The following is a 19,357-nucleotide window of genomic DNA, read 5'->3' as shown; positions in this document are numbered from 1 at the left end:
GATTGTGCAAAAGTTTTAAATATGAGTTAGGGGTTATTATGGGTAGTTGGTTTTTACATTGTTATTGTAGGTAATTATGTCAATTGAATGTATGAAGTATATATGGATGACATTTTTTCTCACATGATATTTTCATTAGACAAATGATAGTGTGATTGGTGTAGGCAGTTAATGATGGTCTTTGAAAGTGTGACAGTACAACCGTAACATAGATCACATTAACTGAATATTTATATTGGTCTCCAAAAATAGTAGTTTTAACGAATTTATAGCTTTTATGTCTCATAAAATCAATTATGCAAAAAAGTTATTGAGCCTCAGGTATAGTTATTCTTTAAACATAGACAGAGAACAAATATGAATAGATGCTTTGTATGATGATGATGTAGAAACAATGTTATTTAGTGGTGACGTTTATTTAGTTGCTTAAAAAGTTGAACAAGAAGTCGTTGATTGTGAATTGAAACAAGCAATTAGAAGTGATGCACAATAAGCAGTTGATAAATGAAATGATGAGAATCCTATGAAGAATATTCATCTATCAAGTTTGGTTCTTTGGAAAACATCAAATTATTCAAAACAATGAACGTTATTGATGTCCCAAACTTTGAGCTCAGGAACATGGAGGGCATGCAATTGCCCAAACTAATTAGGGATATAGATGATTAACGTGCAAGAAATGAAAAACTTGCATAAACAATGGATATTGTACACGATCAGAGGATCACTGGAGAGGATGTTCAACCAAGTTGGAAAAACAGTGCCCGTGATCTTAATTGTAGTAATGTAGATGGCATCGAGCCTTTAAGGATAAATAACAAAATCTAGGTATAAGTTATTGGACTTTGTAATTTATGTTTGAGACATAGGTGTGATAATTAATGTTATATTGTTATGGTTAATCTTGAAAGTTAAAAATACATAAATATCGCATGCATGGAAGCAAAGAAAGCAATAGATACGGTAAACTTTTTATTTAGTTTGGGCAATACAATAATCAATTAGAGGTAACCATGATGGCATAGACATTAGAGAATCAAATGATATTGATGATGATGACTATACCATGTCTGTTGATCTTGACTCATAATGATAAAAAGGACCAAGACACAACATTACACAAATAATAGCGGTTGAAAACATTGCACAAATGAAATTTGGGAAGTTCAACCCTTGACATGTTGAATAAGCTACATGAGCATTTGTTGGGCAATACAATTGTTTTATGTTTTTACACTAATAAAACATGGTTGATCAGTTTCTAGTTCAATGGATTCTCATACAATGAAGAACAATTGAAAATCATTGAAGCAGTGAGTTGTGTAACGAAAAAATTAATGATTGCGAACATTTTTAGTGGCCAACAACAAGCTCAAACGATTGGAAATTGTTTTCGATAAAAGGTTTAATGATTTTTAGCATTGTCATGAGTTTTTGAAATATCCTGTGATTTGGAATAACTATAAAGCAAAAATTGTCTCCTACACATGACCTACATGTCATGTTAGATATTGTGTGAATAACATGACACAAAACTTTTCTAATAAATTTGGTTCAACACTCAATGTATTTTGGTGGAGTGCAACTTGAACAACCATAGGACAACAATGCACTTAGTTTCTTCAAATTTTTGAGAGCGAGACTTCGCTGCCTACAATTATGTTGCTACAAATGTAAAACTGAAACAATGGGCTAAGAAAAAAATTTCAGTAAAAAGACATGGGTGCTTAAGGTCTAATATAGCATATAGTTTAAAATCTGTGGATTCAAGCCATATGTGGCAAGCCCCTAATTCCTCTTATTGAAATGTTGTATCTCATGTTGATGAAGCTTTTTAAGAAAATAAAAATTATGAGGCAAAAAATGTTAGGCAATTTTGTGTATAAGGCTAACGCTCTTCGATCATTTCTCTCATCTTCGTTGGTTGACCAACTCCATGTTGTAACACATAAAAATTCAAGTAGACAGTCACATCTTAAGGGCATTTCAATGGATATGTGCTCTTATATCCAAACCAACAAGGAATAATATGAGCATTAACATGAATTAATACACAATATAATACATCAACAATGTTTAGTAACTCAAAACCTTAGATACAATAAAGGAATAAATACCTATAATACAACCAACAAGACAGAGATGTTGTTTTTCCCATGCATTGTTGCACTCAAACTTGTATATCATTGTACAAGTGAGTTTGCTCTCCATGCATATTCATCAATGTGATGTAGGTCTTGCAACAGTTCAATGTATGATCCATGGAACGACTTACTATCAATGTCGATAAATAACCATGTGCCAAAAAAGTACAATAGAAATGTTGTGACCTCCTTCTCTACCCTATGATTGCCCTTCCCTCCAACACATTATAGCTTCCACAATGACCTTTAAGAGACTATTAGCGATGTTTCATGATGTGATCTTTAATTTTTTTTGAAAATGTATCTAATTATACCAGTTATTCGCTTTTTTTATCAATTTTATAAACCACTCAACCTTGAAACCAGCAGATTTAGCATGCGGCTTGTTGGATCCTCTAAATTTTCTTGATGCATATCTTGCAATCACAATTTTTTTTGCTGAAATCAGTCAAAATAATCATTGAATTAGACACATATAAATATAATTACTTATTTATAATGATTCAAACTAGTTATTTTAAAAATATGTTTCACACACACACACACAATTAATGATTGTATATATTCATAATAGTAATCATAAAAGCATGCTTCATGTACACACATATATATGGTAAATTAATAAATATATATATTGAAATTAGTCATCTTATAAACATGATGCAAACACATACCTCAAATTAATCAATGAATTGCAATACTCAATATAGATATCTTAGAAACATGCCTCTCTCTCTCTCTCTCTCTCTCACACACACACACACACACACACACATATATATATATATATGACAAATTTATGAATATTTATACATTTCAACTAGTTTTCTTATAAACATGTATCAAATATTTACCTCAAAATAATCAATGAATTGCAATATTGAACATAGTTATCTTATAAACATGCATCATACACACAAACATATATATATATATATAGTATTTTACACATTAAACTCCAAAAATCAAACAAATTATCATAAAAATATGCTTCACGCATACACATATATGATAATTTAATCAATAATTGAATGTCAATTTGATAATGATTGCAAATGTATTACAAACATGTATATTCAAAATAACACTCATGTGCAAAGTACCTGTCTACGAGCACGGGACCTAGTTCCTCGTTGGATCTCTTTCTTGGGCACCTTGTTTCCAAAGGTTTATTTACACAAGCATCAACCTCGGACTCCTGAGGATGCTTCTCTCATCCCTCCACATCCCCCTGAGCATCCTCTTGTATACTATTCACCACAACCTCAACACTTGGCTGAGCATTCACTCCAGACAAAACACCGCCACTCACCTCCACTATCTCAGGACCATCTACATTGACCTCAACCTTAGGTATCACATCCTCCCCTTGCAGAAGTAGCTCCTCTAACCTTGTACATGATTCTTACCCTATATTCTTGAAACTCACTATCTTCATTTCGCAAATGCCACAACAAGTGAATGCGTCTTTAACTTCTTCTATGTGTGCATCGAGGTTAACAACAACCTTAAAGTGAGTCAATGGGTCAAACTTTTTTACCACTGAGCAGTGAGTCAATGGGTCAAACTTTTTTACCACTGAGTCTCCTTCCACTTCCTTAGATGCATATGGAATGAGAGACATGATTGTGGCCCTAAACTCTTCTACTTTTTTTGTAGGTGTTAGCTGTTGTTTGACCAACATTGAAGGTGTAAGTTATTGCTTTTTGTTTGAGCGCATATTTCATTGTTTCCATTTAGTGATGCTGCATTTTTTGTGAAAAATGTCAGACACCCACTCTTTTAGTCATAGTGTAAGCTCTTTCTCTACCCACGTGTCAACCCTACTCCGTACTTCATAGTATAAAGTATCAGTCATAATTTTTCGTGTTTGGCATTTTATATTGTGTTCCAACACTAGCAGATGATGTGGGTGTAGACCCCTCCGAGACACTCTTCTCAATTGACATATTGTAACAAACAAATTCAAAATTTCTTATAATAATAAAATGGCGAATATAGATAAACAAATAGGCAACCAAAACAATATTGAAAAATCATTGTAAAAAACATACAAAATATCAAACAATGAAGAAACTCAAATCATTAAGTAAACAAGAAAAAATAAACAATGCTCCCTTATCATGTTTACAATACAATATATACAACATATAAACAACCACACTGGGGAATAGAGGTATGAAAATAATTAAGGAACTAGTTAGACAAGCACACACTCACGTGCAAATGATTTCATCAATAAAAAAATGTAATAGGCTACTAAACATGAAAAGGTAACTTAAAAAGCATGCAATTATTTTACAAAATAACTAAACTCATGCCAATGTTTCACAAACATAATCACTTTAGCCATTAAACATATGCTTACCGAAAAAACTTATTGTTGATGATTACGAAAAGTTCGACAATGAACTATCATCGATGACTCACCGAAAAAAGTCAGCGATAATAGTGGTCAAAAATTGTTGCTCAGGGAGAGCACATTGGGGACTAGAAAAAACCCTAGTTTATGCAAAAATAAGCTTAGGTTGTCGACAATCAATTTTTAAACAATCGAACTGTCACATTTAATTATTGTATTGAACTCTATAAAAATAAAGATATTCACATTTCATTCATCCATAATAGTTGCAATATTTATGAAAATCTACAATTTTATCAGAAAATCTGCATATAAAGAGCATATTCGCAATGACCTTATTTGTGAAGTTATTACCTTATTTGTGATAGACGTTTCAGAGTGCGAACTTTATAAAAGTTCGCAACATGTTATATGCATAGATCACCATATATTTGCAGATCTGCTTAAGTATCAGTTACTTAAAGGAGATATACGTGATTCTATGCGAACTTTGTACTATATATGTATTTTTTGTAAAATATTTTTTAAGTTTTAATAATAAAAAGTTCACACATTTGGTTATACAAACTTCATACTATATATATGGACTTAGTGAAATATTTGTGAAGTTTTGATATATTTCAATTACAGAAAGTTCACATATTTGGTTATGCGTTATGCATACTATATATGCCAATTTAGTAAAATATTTGTGAAGTTTCAATAAGTTTCAGTTACACAAAGTTTACATACTTAGTTATTTAAATTTCATACTACATATGCAAATTTAGTGAAATATTTGAGAAGTTTCAACAGGTTATGCGAACTGTGTACTGTATATACAAATTTAGTAAAATAATTGCTAAGTTTTGACAAATTTTAGTTACAAAAAGTTCACATATTTGGTTGTACGAATTTTGTAAGGTACACAAAAAAAAACATATGAATCGACCTTTAGTGGGAGTTTGCGATACCTGAAGAGCGTAACGATATATCTCAACAACTTTAGAAGGTTCACTCGTGCAAAGTGTAAAATGGTCCTGAAGAAGTCAGACATTTACGAATTTGGACATGGGCCATATTTCAAAAATTGTGGCATTTCAAAAAAAGTATAGTTTTTGCTGTCCTTCATTTCCCATTTTTTATTTGCAAGGAGTAGTTGCATTTCTTTAGGGTTTTCATACAAAGATAACACTTGGGTTAACCCCTCAAGTGGCCGAATCTTATGAAAAAACATTGGTAAAACCTTTAATTAACAAAACAAAAAGAAATTCTGTAGAAGGATTTACAAATTGAAACATTGGCAAACTTTAAAAAACAGTGATGCGTTACTGATATTTAAAAACTACATTAATAAATTGAACATTGGTAATAGTAGGATTAACATAAAACCCTTATATACTAGTCAGAATCTTTTAGACTAGATTGTTTTACAGATACCTGAAAATTATACAGATATTATATTTAACATTCTAGCTTTAAACCAAGGAGATTAAATTTATTAAACAACGCTTTAGAAAATTAAGAAAAAACTAGTTAACATTTTTTCCCGCCAGCTTGCTACAACGAAAAAAAAGACCATCACAATGGGAGGCTACACAGCAACAGTAGTAGCAATAGAGGCTTATTTGTTGTTGCCTTTCTGCTTATTACTATTGTCACTGTTAAGGGCCACTTCTGAAAGCCACCAAGTTGACGAGACCTCATGAGTTGAAAAATCAAGTTTTAAATCCTTTTCTGCGAGGTCAAAACTAGACTACTCACCAATAGGAAAGGGGGGAGCTAAATATATATATTTTTTACGAAGAAAGCTGGGGTTAAGCGGACCCCTACCCGTCTGTCAGCAGTAAAAACAAATATACATCTTTCCAAGGGGCGAATGCAATATTCATATCTGACCATTGTTAATCCAACTGGAGCTAAAGTTTTATGACAATTTTAAGCCAATGAACTTGGTGAGCATGGCCGGGTTTCTCTAATTATCTCGAAAATCATTGTTATTAGTTTCGCCCATGGTTAGCAATACCAGAAACGGCAAAAATGGTTAAATACTGTACATTATTTAAAAGATATCACATTCAAAGAGAAGGCTGAGAAAATATGTATAAAAGAACGAGCCACAAAAATATCGACAAACAATAGGCACAGATTTGATTCAGTTCCAATTTTACGAAACAATTTAGGATACAGGAAAGATGAGGTTCAGATTTGGTCCAATTGGATTAGTAATTGAGTTTTTTTGAAAAGTGTTTTATTTAAATATAAGTTTTATTGTGTTTTAAATGTTTCTCTTCAAGGTACCCTTTTTGACATTTTTTTTAAAAAGGAGTTTCAATTTTTTTTTTCAAAGATTTATTGAAAGGAACATGTTTTAAATAGAGTTTGGTTAACTATAGTAACATCTTATATGGAGGCAGCCACTTCGCTGTTGCTACTCAGTATAATTAGGATCATCTTATATGATAGAAGACGTTGGATTACAAGGGATTACAAAACTCATTCAAACAATGTGGTAGCTTAAGAATTTGTATCGTAAAAGGAAAAAATCCCACGAACTTTACAAATGACCCTATCCAATGCAACCCCGAGCATGTACACAACGAATGCTTCCTTGAAACAAAGCTAAGTCACAGGGACGCACCATCTTGGGTGCGTGTCCACAGTAACACAAGCAGGCACAGCATGTATGGTTATTATCTTAATAATTTTAAGAATATTTTATTATATTTAACATTTTTAATGAAAGCATATTTTTTACTATAAAAATATATTGATTAAAAAATTTGTGAGACTTTTTGTCTTATTTCGGTAATAAAAGTTTCAACATGCAAGTCCCGCAATCACGTATCCTCGTGTCCATGTACCTTGGTAGCAGAAATTCGGCCAGCATCTGTTTGGGGTATAACATGGTATATTCATTACACCTCCCAATAGGAATTCCTTTCTAGTTCACTATCATTCTCACTTTCCCATAGAACACAATTTCCCAACAATTGTGTATGAATTTGAAAGAGACCGCTGAAACGTTACTAATTCAAAAATGATCCACAAACACAACTACTTCAGATCCAACAAGCCTGTTCTACGAAATACAATATAGAAGAAGTCAAATTGAACAAAAGAGTTTAACATCTGCGTTTCTAACAATCTCAATCAAATCAGATTTAAACCAAAAATTACGAACACCCATGAATGTTTTTACCTACTTAACCAAGGACCTAGAAGCCTTACCATTGCTACTAACTGAAAAAATGAAACATTCAATGAAGGCACCGCCCCGATCTAGAGACTTAGGCGGTGAGCGCTATTGTGCCGGCCACCTGATCAAGGTCACGCTGCCCACTGGAGGTAATTCGCCTCCCCCTGTCAATAAAGCACATGAAAATTGGAAACCCCGTTAAAGAAAAGCTTAGAGAAATTCCTAAGTTAGACCTGTTTGGAAAGAAGTGTTGAACCATGTTTGGTGCAACAATTATGCCCAACTGTTTTTCCAAATGAGCAGGAAAAAATCAACAAGAAATTACAAACTCTAATTTTCTCCAAAGCCAGTCATTGAACCCAACAAACTTTTGAATGATTTAGGTCACATTTTCACCCGAAAGGCAACCCCCACGAGAAATTACCTTTCGACCAGTGGGCAAGACAGATTTCATACCAGATCTGTTGTTGGGGGTGAAACACAGCCATCCCCATTGTCTGTTTCCCATAGGGTGTTTGTTTCATCCCCTGCGGGAAACAGGGCCCACTTTCATATGAAGGGGGACTGAAACAAATACGCACAACTTGCCAGCTTGCACCTTCTCTGATTTTAAAACAGACTTCAGAGGTAAGGATTTCTAACCCTTTTGGATCAAGTTCAATAATGTTCATCTGCTCCAACTGCTGGAGAATGTGCCGAGCAATAGACCCGCTGCTCTTGCAGAAGTGAGGTGGACGAGACCCATTCCTTTTCCGTCCACCATAGATCTTCTGGAAGCCACCAACACCGATGCCATGTCTAAGGTAGATCTTCCTTGCCATAGATGCTAAAAAAACAGTCAAGAAGCAAATCATAAGACAAAAACTAATAATTGCATGGTGATTGGTGTATATACACTCAGTCGCTCACCTACGTCACAGGGACTCGGCAAAGCAGGTGCCACACCCGCATCGACATGATGCGATGCTGGTGCACGTGTGGGTGCGGTCAACATGACCCTGGATGCGGTCAACGCACCCAAGGTCATTTTGGTCCAATTTTTCAAACGTTTAAAAAAAAACAATGAAAAAGGAGGATTAGAGCAAAAACAATTTTTTGCCCTAATCTCCTCTCCCGCGCAGCCAGCTTACGCCACCTCCTCCTCTCCCTCGTCGCAGGCACCCTCTAGCTCCCTCTCGCTCTCTTCTTGTGTCGGCAATGGAGGGGGCCGAGCCCCCTGCTTCCTCTCGCTCTCATGTTGGGTCGGCCGGGGAGGGGCTGAGTCCCCCCTGCTCCCTCTAGCTCTCTTGTTGGGTCGGCAGGGGAGGGGCTCGACCCCTCCCTGTTTTCGGTAGGGGAGGGGCCGAGCACCCCCTCTAGCTCTCTTGTTGAGTCGGCAGGGGAGGGGCCGAGCCCCCCCCTCTCGCTCTCTTGTTGGGTCGCCAGGGGAGGGGGCCGAGCCCCCCTCTCGCTCTCTTGTTGGGTCGCCAGGAGAGGGGTAGAGAGTCCTTCCCTGCTCCATCTTATTTCAGGGGAGGGGCTGAGTCCCTCCCTGTTTTTGGGAGGGGATATAAAATATATATTATATATTTTTATATCAAGATAATGTTTGTATAATTGATTTGAAAATTTGAATATACTTTTTTATTGTTTTCAGGATAAAAATGATGGATAAAGGGAAAGGACATGCGTCATCCTCATCCCAACATTAGGGTTCTGCACAGAGTTACCGAAAGCACCTAGGCGTATGGGGAAGCACGCTTCCCAGAGCGCGTTTCAAAAGCGCAAAACGTCACGCTTCCGAAATGTGCAGGGAAGCATCTTTTTTTGGGAAGCGTGCTTCCCATAAATGGGAAGTGTGTTTCCCTTTTATGGGAAACGTGCTTCCCATTTATGGGAAGCACACTTCCCCGCACCCCTTTTTTCACTTTTTATTTTTATTTTTTTTTGCTTCCCCCTGGCTTCCGATTCGCTTCCTAGGTCACTTTCGGTTCGCTTTCTAGGTCACTTCCAAGACGGTTCGTGATTTGCTTCTAGGTCGTCCCACACTTCTCGCTTCTTAAAATTTTGAAAGTGCCTCGCTTTCAGCTCCCAATTCCTCGAATGGCGATCATGGTTCTGCTGCTAGTTTTGCCGATAGTTGAAGTGGGACCGAGGAGGTGGGGCCGCTATGGGTACATGTAGATAAACTTGCAAAAACTAAAGAAGGAGGTGGTGGAAATAAGAGATTTTGATGCAAGCTCTGTAAAAGAGATTTTGTTGAGTCTTCTTACACAAGAGTGAAGGCTCATTCGTTGAACATACCAGGACATGATATTTCAGGATGTAGAAAAGTTGATGAGGCAATGCGAAGACAATATAAAAAAATACAAGAAGAATATGAGAAGAGAAAGACAATGACCGATTATTGTACAGTTAGTGTGTCATTTACAAGCCACCAAGAAGATGCTGAAAAAAAAGAAAAGTCAATGTAGGAGGTAGATGAACGATACAAGCAACATTCAATACATATAAAAAAAAGAATTATATAGAAAAGTTGAGAGGTATTTTTATTCTAGTTCACTCTCATTTAATGCGGATAGAAATTCTTATTTGAAGGATTTAGTAACATTCTTGGCAAATTGTAATTTGAGTGGCTATGTGCCTCCAAACTCAAAAAAAATACGAACCACACTTCTTGCAGAAGAGAGGGCAAATATAGAGAGGTTGTTAGAGATTAAAAAATATTCATGGGAGCAAAATGGAGTTTCTATTGTGTCTAATGAATGGACAGATATTCAAAGGCGTCCACAGATCAATTTCATTGCTTCTTCGTTTAGTAGCTTAGTATTCTTGAAGGCAGTTGAAGCATATGGAAAATATAAAATTGCAGAGTATTTGAAAGAGTTGTTTATAGAAGTCATAAAAGAAGTGGGTGATCAGAATGTTGTACAGATTATTACAGACAACGCTCCAGTTTGTAAAAGTACAACGTTGAGTTTTGAGAGTGACTACCCTCATATTTTTTGAATTCCCTATGTAGCACAGCTTAAATCTAGCCCTAAAGAGCATATGCAACCCCAAAGAAGAAGAAAATTCACATATGCATATGTTTTATGTTCATTGATTAAAAATTTAGAAAGAAATATCAAAAGCATTAAAAATTTTGTTGTTAACCGCCATTGTGCTAATGCTATATTTAATAGGCATTCTGACTTAAATTGTTGAAGGTCGCTAAAACACATTGCGATTGTGAAGAGGATTAAAAAAGTGAAGAATGCTTTGGTTAGCATGATGCCTGATGAAAATTAGACATTCTATCGTGCTGATGATAATGTCAAGGCTCAAGAAATTAAGAAATTCATTATTGATGATGAGTTTTGGGATAAAGTAGCATATTTTCTCCAATTTACCCAACTTATTTGGGAAATGTTGAGAGAAGTTGATAAGGATGAGCTCATGCTTCACAGAGTTTATGAAATGTGGGATAATATGATTGAAAAAATACAAGCTGTTGTTTTCAAGCATGAAGAAAAAAATCTTGCATTAGATGATTCAGAATTTTTTAACCATATTCATTCAGTGTTAGTCAGAAGATGGGATAAGAGCAACACTCCTTTGCATTGCATGACACATTCTCTTAATCCAAAATAATATGGAAAAAAGTGGCAAGCAGGTGGTATTGGTCGTGTCCCTCCAAGTCTAGATCCAGAGCTATCAAGACATAGAAATATGTGTAAGATAAGACTTTTTCCTGAAGCATAGCTTCTAAATCAAGTCACACAAGAGTTTGAAAAATTTTCATCTTCGAGATTATATGGACCAACATTATTCGCGAGAGATGAGGATAATATAGATCCTATCACATGGTGGTCAACAATTGGATCAAAACACCTCTTCTCCAACGTCTTGCATTACGATTGATATCGCAACTTGCTAGTTCATCTTGTTGTGAAAGAAATTGGAGCACATATTCGCAAATCCACAACGTGAAGAGAAAACAAACTCACAAGCAAGGGTGCAGAGGATTTAGTATATGTCCATTCAAATCTTCGACTACTTTTGCGAACTAAAGATGAATACAGGTACTAATTTGCTCACTTAGTGATTTGATTATTTATTTTTAAATTTTTTATTTAAATATACTTTTATTGTACAAACTCACAAGCAAGCGTGTAGAGGATTTAGTATATGTTCATTCAAATCTTCGTCTACTTTTGCGAACTAAGGATGAATACAGGTACTAATTTGCTCTCTTAGTTATTTGATTATTTATTTTTAAATTTTTTATTTAAATATACTTTTATTGTATTTAACATTTTCAAATTGGGTTTGTAACACAGACAAGGAACATCCAAATTTTGGGATGTAAACCCAAAAGAGTGTGACTTTGAGGGAGACCATGATTTCAACATGACAAACATGGAGTTATCTGAGCCCAGTCTTCCTTATAATTATGCATTTGATGATGAAAAAGAAAATTATTAAGATCGATATAATTTAGTTCTTTTCTACTTTACTTATTTGATCGATATTGAAGTTGATTTATGTAATTGCTTTACTTATTTGATTGATATTTAGGTTGATATATTGTATGCATGATGAATGATATTATGACAATGTTAACTGTTAAATTGTGATAATGTTAACTGTTAAAACTTCAAATATATATATATATATAATTCTAACCTTGTGTCAGGACCTACGGGCCAAGGGACAGTCTCAGGCAGACAGTTTCTATGGGGTGTAGGCCTCCCAAAAGGTAACGGAATCGTGCAAAGGCTTCCTCGGGCCGGACTGAGATTGGCCCTCGAGTGCAAAGGCAGAAGGGAGCTTGACTGTAAGACCCACCCGACGAGCAGGGACGAAAGTCGGCCTTAGTGATCCGACGGTGCCGAGTGGAAGGACCGTCACTCAACGGATAAAAGTTACTCTAGGGATAGCAGACTGATCTTCCCCAAGAGTTCACATCGACGGGAAGGTTTGGCACCTCGATGTCGGCTCTTCGCCACCTGAGGCGGTAGTACGTCCCAAGGGTTGGGTTGTTCGCCCATTAAAGTGGTACGTGAGCTGGGTTTAGAACGTCGTGAGACAACTCATATATATATATATATATATATATATATATATATATATATATATATATATATATATATATATATATATATATATATATATATATACATTTTTTGCCCTGCCGCACCCCCGCCCCCGCGTGACTTAGTCGCTCACATATGCTGATCAAATACTTCAATTGGCTATGTGCTTCTTTGAACACACACACACACACACACACACACAGAGATAGAGAGAGAGAGAGGCCATACCAGCTCTCACGTAGTACCAATCAGGATCATAGGGTGCAAGCTCCTTGAAGGTTGCAGTCTTCACAATATCAGTCCAGTGTGGCAGTTCAATCTGGTCAAAACCAACAAGGATATAAAATAAGAGTAAGCTATCATATAAAAAACATGAGATAATCGCCTTTTAATTATCCGTTCTAGATTCCAATTCAAATTACTGACGTAAACAGCTCCTCTACAAAATTTAAAGTCTGATGAATGTAGGTGTTTCTAATCTGAATTTATTCCTTTAAGCTGCACCACTCTACAAAAATAACTTTCAGCCAACCTTGTCTGACACCTTGAGCGGATCACTTTGAATAAACACTAATCTATCACATTGCAAATGTAACAAAGTTTTTATCGATATACAACACTTAAGCTCCATTTCATATGAAATGCTGCTACATTTATTCTAAAACATGAAATAAAACCTTTTCATATTACACAATGCCTTTTGCATTTTGTTCGTTTTCCATGCTTCCACAACTATTCAGAAAGATCAGATAGGTAAGCCTTACTAAACATTCTAGAACGTCCAGTACCTATAGTAAACATATATAAGGGGCATGACAAAATTATGTCTAGAACAAATTGAAAATAACTAGCATGGCTACATTAAAGGTTAGGTCAAAGAATCATACACTTTTAATTAATGCACGATATCATGATGCAGATCGAGAGTCAGATGCAATCTAAAGTACAAATGGTTCAACTTTAATAGGTCCATACATGTGGATCCAGGGTCTAATTCATGAGAGGTGATCATGCATAATTTATACAGTTTGTATGCATGATTTTTTTTGCAAAAGGAGCATTAAACACCTATGTTTAACTGATTTTTGTGCAAAAGGTCCATACAATCAGCCTAGATCTGCTACACAGATCTGCAACCGAGCAGATCTGACCAGGCCCAGCCTAGTCAATTTTGTTGTATGCCAAGTCAAACCTGATTAGGTTAGTTGATCAGCTTGCGAGCAGATCTGGTTAAACAAACCGGGAAGACTGATCTGCGAGCCCGATTACCTTTTTTGTTTTACCGATCAGACTTAAAAGTGGGCTTGACTGAATTTGATTCACGGGCTTTAACTGCTTTACTTTGGTCAGTTTGCTATTAGGTTAGGAGGTTATTGATTTTTTTAGTCTAGATTTTCTTTTCTTTTCTTCGAAATTAGATATATATAGATTTTTCTTTGGTTTTATATATTTAATCTTTATTTCCAACAACTAACATTAACTACATTAGGTGGCCTAGTTGTGTCATTTGTTTTGTGGTTTTGTGTTTTGCAGGTGGGTACAAGATTGTTGATTAAAACGTGACAACGAGAGCCATGCACGTGCGGACCAAGGAAGCTAGATTGCAAGCGAACAGAGCCCTGCAAATTTTTACTTTTCTTTATTTTTATTTTTTTAGGGCCACATACTATTTAATTTATTGGGTTATAATAATTTTTATTTCTGCTCGAACCTCTGTAATAGGGTAGTTCATTTTATTTAAATTTTATTTAAAGCAATAAGGTTCATTCTTGTGTGGAGTACAAAAGTTATAAACATGTTCCCTGAGTTCGACTCGGACTTCACCACTAGTGTGAATTGATTAATTTAAGAATTGATAAACGGTTTGCGCTAACAATTTTATCATAAAATCCCTTTTAAAAAAATACTTTCAAGAAGAGTTGCATCAAGAGACTTATCAAACAATTAGGGGGGCCTATCAGAATTAAGAAACCACTTGCCTATAAACAGCAAGTGGAACCGTGGAGGATCGTGAAGGGTATGTGTCATATCTAGTTTTAGAGGACGACGAGAAAAGAATGAAATCATTAAACCATTGATCTCCTCTCTTGTGACTTCTTGTCCTTTCTATTCCTCTGCTACTACAAATACTTTGTCTTTGTCCCTTCCAACACCATAGAAATGTAGATGTACAAGTTTCCAGTGAGGAGACTGAATTTGTTTTTTCAATGAGATGATTTATTATGATTATTTCCCATTATTTTATGTTTTTAGAATTTTCAATTATTTCCAGATATTCTTGTTCTTGTAGATGGGTTGTTGTGAGCTCCAAGGACGTCCGTCATACACCCTGCATCAATTTGGCATCAGGTATCAGAGCGACGAGATTGCTCATCCTGATTAGCTTGAGATGTCAAATGATTTGAGAAAAGGTCATGTTAAGTTCAAGACTTTACAATATGTTACCATTTGAAGAGAAATGCACGTGATGAGAAAGACAATATCAATGAAATATGTGAGTGCACATACAATAAGTGGACTGATAGAATATCTTACATGGCCATTATATTCACATGAACTATGGCTTTTTAAACACGTTTTCAGAGTTCCACCAAAGACACAAGAAACACTAGGCTCATGCGGACTACACTTGAGGTGCATACTCGAAGACGGTTGTGTGGCTGATGGACTGCCAATGGTTTCATCAGATTGATGAAAAACCTCACCTGCTAACTGACCAACCTCTCAATGGCCACCGAGAACATATCCCTCTTCCACTTTGACAACTGGCCAGACTTTCTCACTCCTGGTTGGTCATGACGTAGTCAACAGCTGCCCACCTGACATCCCAAACCGGTGATACCCATGGACACCAATCAGTTGGTGATTGCAGCAATTTTAAACCAATTGGACATACCCTTTCCCCTTTCTTTTCTCCCATTGACGAACCACGCAACAACACAACCGCCTTTGTCTTTTCCCCTCCTACCACCAACATACAAGGCCTCCAAGTTTGCCAACAGTACTTCTGATGTGGAAGATCTAGCCAACGAGTCTCCGCTAAACACTCTAGGCCAGCAGTACCCTAGGTCATGGCGTAAAACCACATCTTCACCCCTTTGCCTTACTCCAATAGCCATATTTCAGCCAACATCGGTTGGAATAAGGGTTACGTTGGCCAAAGACCAGCCATTGACTCGCTGCCAACTGGAAACCCCAGGTGCCCCGACCACCAACAGGGACTCCAATTTTTGGTGGACGGTGGTCGTGGATTCTCAAACCTAAACCAACCACTTCCATCCTAGACACCATTGGGGATGAGAGCAAAGATGGAGGAATCAATTTGGTTCAACAACCCATTCACAAATCCATGATAATGGGATCATATGAACCTGTTTCTTTCATACCCAACAAATCCTGGGATTTTCAAACCCAGCAACATAATTCCCATTCCGCGTGGAGCCAAACTTGCATGAGAATCCGTTGAAACTTGCCCGTATAAACTCAAAGTTCTGCTCTTAATGTACGATCATCACACGAGCTAAAGCATAGTCTGCCAGCGGTTAAGTAACATAACTTGCTACAAGTTACAGGAAGGGCATTCCTGAAGCTCACAGACATCCTTCGACGGGTAAACAGGAGAAAACCTCAACCACCTTATTAACAAGCAGCAGCGAGAGCCGCTGCGTGCTTTTCCCACTAAACCCTAAACCCCAAATGCTGTTACGAAGAAATTACAAAGATGTCTCTTATTCACTGATAACCATTAAAAAGAATAACTTCACCCCGACGAGCATCCAAAAATGGAGCCATGAATCGTAACCCAGGCCTAGACCGAAACCAAGCTATCAATTTTAGGATTGAAACGAATAACCACCCCCCCCCCCCGCCCGAAAAAAAGATAAGAAAAGGAATCAACTCTCTGTGTTAAAGAAACCGGAAAGTAAACAAAATCCACGCAGAGAATACAACTATGAATTCACCATAAAAAACCAAATCCAAACGAGGGGTATGAAGGAATCACCGCCCGTTCCCATCCAAAGAAATCATTTCCCCATCAACGACAGAAAGCAGCTTGAAAACATCAGAAAACGTCGAATCTAAACAAATGAAAAGGCCGAAAAGAAATCCACAAGATCCAATCGAAAGAGAGAGAGAGGGGAGAAGCGATACCTTGCCGGAGCGTTTGAGGTGGGACGCGTAAGCCTTCACGAAGTCGTGTGGGGAGACATCTTTTACCGTCCTCGCTGTCGCCATCGTCGCAGGCGCCGCTGCTGCTGTGGTTGCTCCGGCGGAACCTCTCTTACCCTCTGTTTTCACTCTCAGACGAGGAGGCTAGGGTTTCTCCGCCTTTCCCAAATAAAGGATTTGGGGGAAATTGGGTCGGATATGGTACGAATCAATTTTGACCCGATACTGGATCTAGTTACTAAACCGAATTTGGATTCATATCTGATTTGTATCTCATGGAGTAGTTTGGGATCCGCTTATGGCGTGAGACTAGGGATCTAACGGTTCGGATTTGGATCGGATGTGACCAATACCATGTTCCACTAATCAGATGTTGGCTAAACGGATTGGGATAGTGAAAATCTCATACCATACGATTTTTTTTAGTTTTTATATCCAAATAGATTCAGATGTTGGATTCGGTAGCAAAAATTCAAAACCATATCTTCATATGATCATAATCGGATGTGGTTTTGGCTTACCAAATGCAACTAAATGGAATCGGATTTGATCCGATATCCATAAAATCCGATTCATTGGCATCCCTACACGAGACACAGTAGTATTGGTACAGGATACAAAACAAAAATGCATAAAATACATTATTTTTTCAAGTGGAAGAGTAAAAGCCAATCAGATTAAACCCAGTTCTGAACCAGATTCGAACTTAATTGCTTACTCGATTCTGACCCATATCCGAGTAAACCCCACCGTATGTGTTCCCAATGTGGCTTGGATTCAGATATTTGAATGCGGTTCTGACCCTACTCCAAGCTCCGACATCCCACTGTCAAATATGAAACGAACTATTTTGATTTTATACGATAAATGGCCCATAAATACAGTATCGACATGCATCGTTGGGAGCAGTGTTGTTATTATCAATGTATCATCCTGATTTGCCCGATCCAAAAATCGAGACACAAATGAACCGAACCGGCTATTTTTAAAAAAAAATGAAAATGGTCAAAATAGGTTTTAATATTTTTATTACTATTATTTTTAAGTGTGTGTTTCCCTGGTTGGGAGGACTGGAAAAGAGTTTTGTCTTTCGGTTCCGATAACGAAAAGAGTTTGCTTATGAGATGTGATTGGATCACATCCAGATTGAATCCAGATCAGGCCCAGCGGATCTCTGCTTGAGGTCTACCAATGACTAATTAATATGGAATCACGACTGAGCCACATTAATGGTGCACTTGCTTAGATCACATATATGATTCACTTTTCAATACAATTTATAATACTTCAAAATCAATCAAACATAAAACTTTTTTAGCAGATAACCCAAAAGCAAGCTCATAAAAAGTGAATTGGTAGGTTGCCTTAAAAGTGAATTTATTTCTCATAAAGTCTCATGAGATTTTGAAATCTCACGAGATTTTTAAAGTGAATCTCTTTTGAACAGTATTTTCTTTTTTCAAAAGTACAACCAAAAGTATCCTGAAAATCAATCTTAAACTCATAATCATTTGGTACAACTTATACTTTTATGAATTTGTATTGTTTAAGCTCCGTTTGAATGGTGGTAATTGAAAGGGGTTATTGACATGAGTTGAAAAGAAGTAAAGGGCCATGAATGTGGAAGGGATTCAAAAGAATTCATCTAGTTTGGCAGCAAATTATAATTGGATTCAGGCCACCATTTGATGAGATGATTGATAGGAGGTTCCAAATATATTGATGGGATGATCGACACCTTATTCCCAGCGGACTTCATGCGGTAGTTGATGTTTAAAAAAAAAGAGTGCATAAGTTTTGCAAATTATAACCCTACTATGGATTCAGGTTAAGGATACAAATGGGTCGGATCCATGATGGAAGTTTTGCAAATTTTAGTTGTTTTGAATCCGATCAGAACTGACTACCTTATGTATTTAGCTGTTCTGGATATGAACCGTTTGTTCTACTAAATCATGCCACCACTTAACGGGATGATTGATAAGGGCTTCCAAATAAATTGATGAGATGAAGCCCTGGTCTCGTGCCGACTTGATTGTACTTGATGTTAAAAATAAATAAAACTGACTATGTTTGAAGGTATGCAGGCTTGGAAAGAAGTTAGGAGCTCACCAAACCCCAAATCCGAATTCAACCCCATTTAGCCAACGTTCGATCAATTGAATCTAGTAGTGGCCACATCCAACCTGAATCCGAACCATTTTGCATCCCTATGATAAACAAATTGAACAACTCGCTCATATCAAGCTCATTCGTGTACGGTTCATTTGGATGGTGAGCTGAGTACGAGCTTGCTGGTTAGAGATGGCTGAGTTCCATTACCACCTCTATTTATGGCAAGACTCGGCTCACTTAGATAGCATGTATAGAAATTCTCATACATGTTACAAGAAGCATGATAGCTTAACCGGTTGGATGAATATATATACTTTATCCACCAAATCAA

General features: G+C 36.7%; 1 protein-coding gene across 1 annotated transcript; it reads right to left on the bottom strand.

Annotated features, from left to right (window-relative positions):
- Positions 1 to 7,565: 7,565 nt before the first annotated feature.
- On the bottom strand, positions 7,566 to 17,078 carry LOC149842102 (small ribosomal subunit protein eS19z). Its single transcript, XM_089998900.1, has 4 exons — positions 16,894 to 17,078; positions 12,970 to 13,060; positions 8,327 to 8,510; positions 7,566 to 7,848 (listed from the first exon to the last, which is right to left on the bottom strand). Exons 1-4 carry the CDS (start codon positions 16,975 to 16,977, stop codon positions 7,776 to 7,778), a joined length of 432 nt encoding a protein of 143 aa, XP_089855026.1. The 5' UTR covers positions 16,978 to 17,078; the 3' UTR covers positions 7,566 to 7,775.
- Between the last annotated feature and the right edge of the window lie 2,279 nt (positions 17,079 to 19,357).

Source organism: Nuphar pumila, chromosome 3, assembly GCF_984573655.1.
Source record: "Nuphar pumila chromosome 3, dmNupPumi1.hap1.1, whole genome shotgun sequence".
In the NCBI taxonomy this organism is placed as follows: domain Eukaryota; kingdom Viridiplantae; phylum Streptophyta; class Magnoliopsida; order Nymphaeales; family Nymphaeaceae; genus Nuphar; species Nuphar pumila.
Note: the sequence above shows the minus strand (reverse complement) of the source record. Positions and strands in the feature narration are given on the sequence as shown.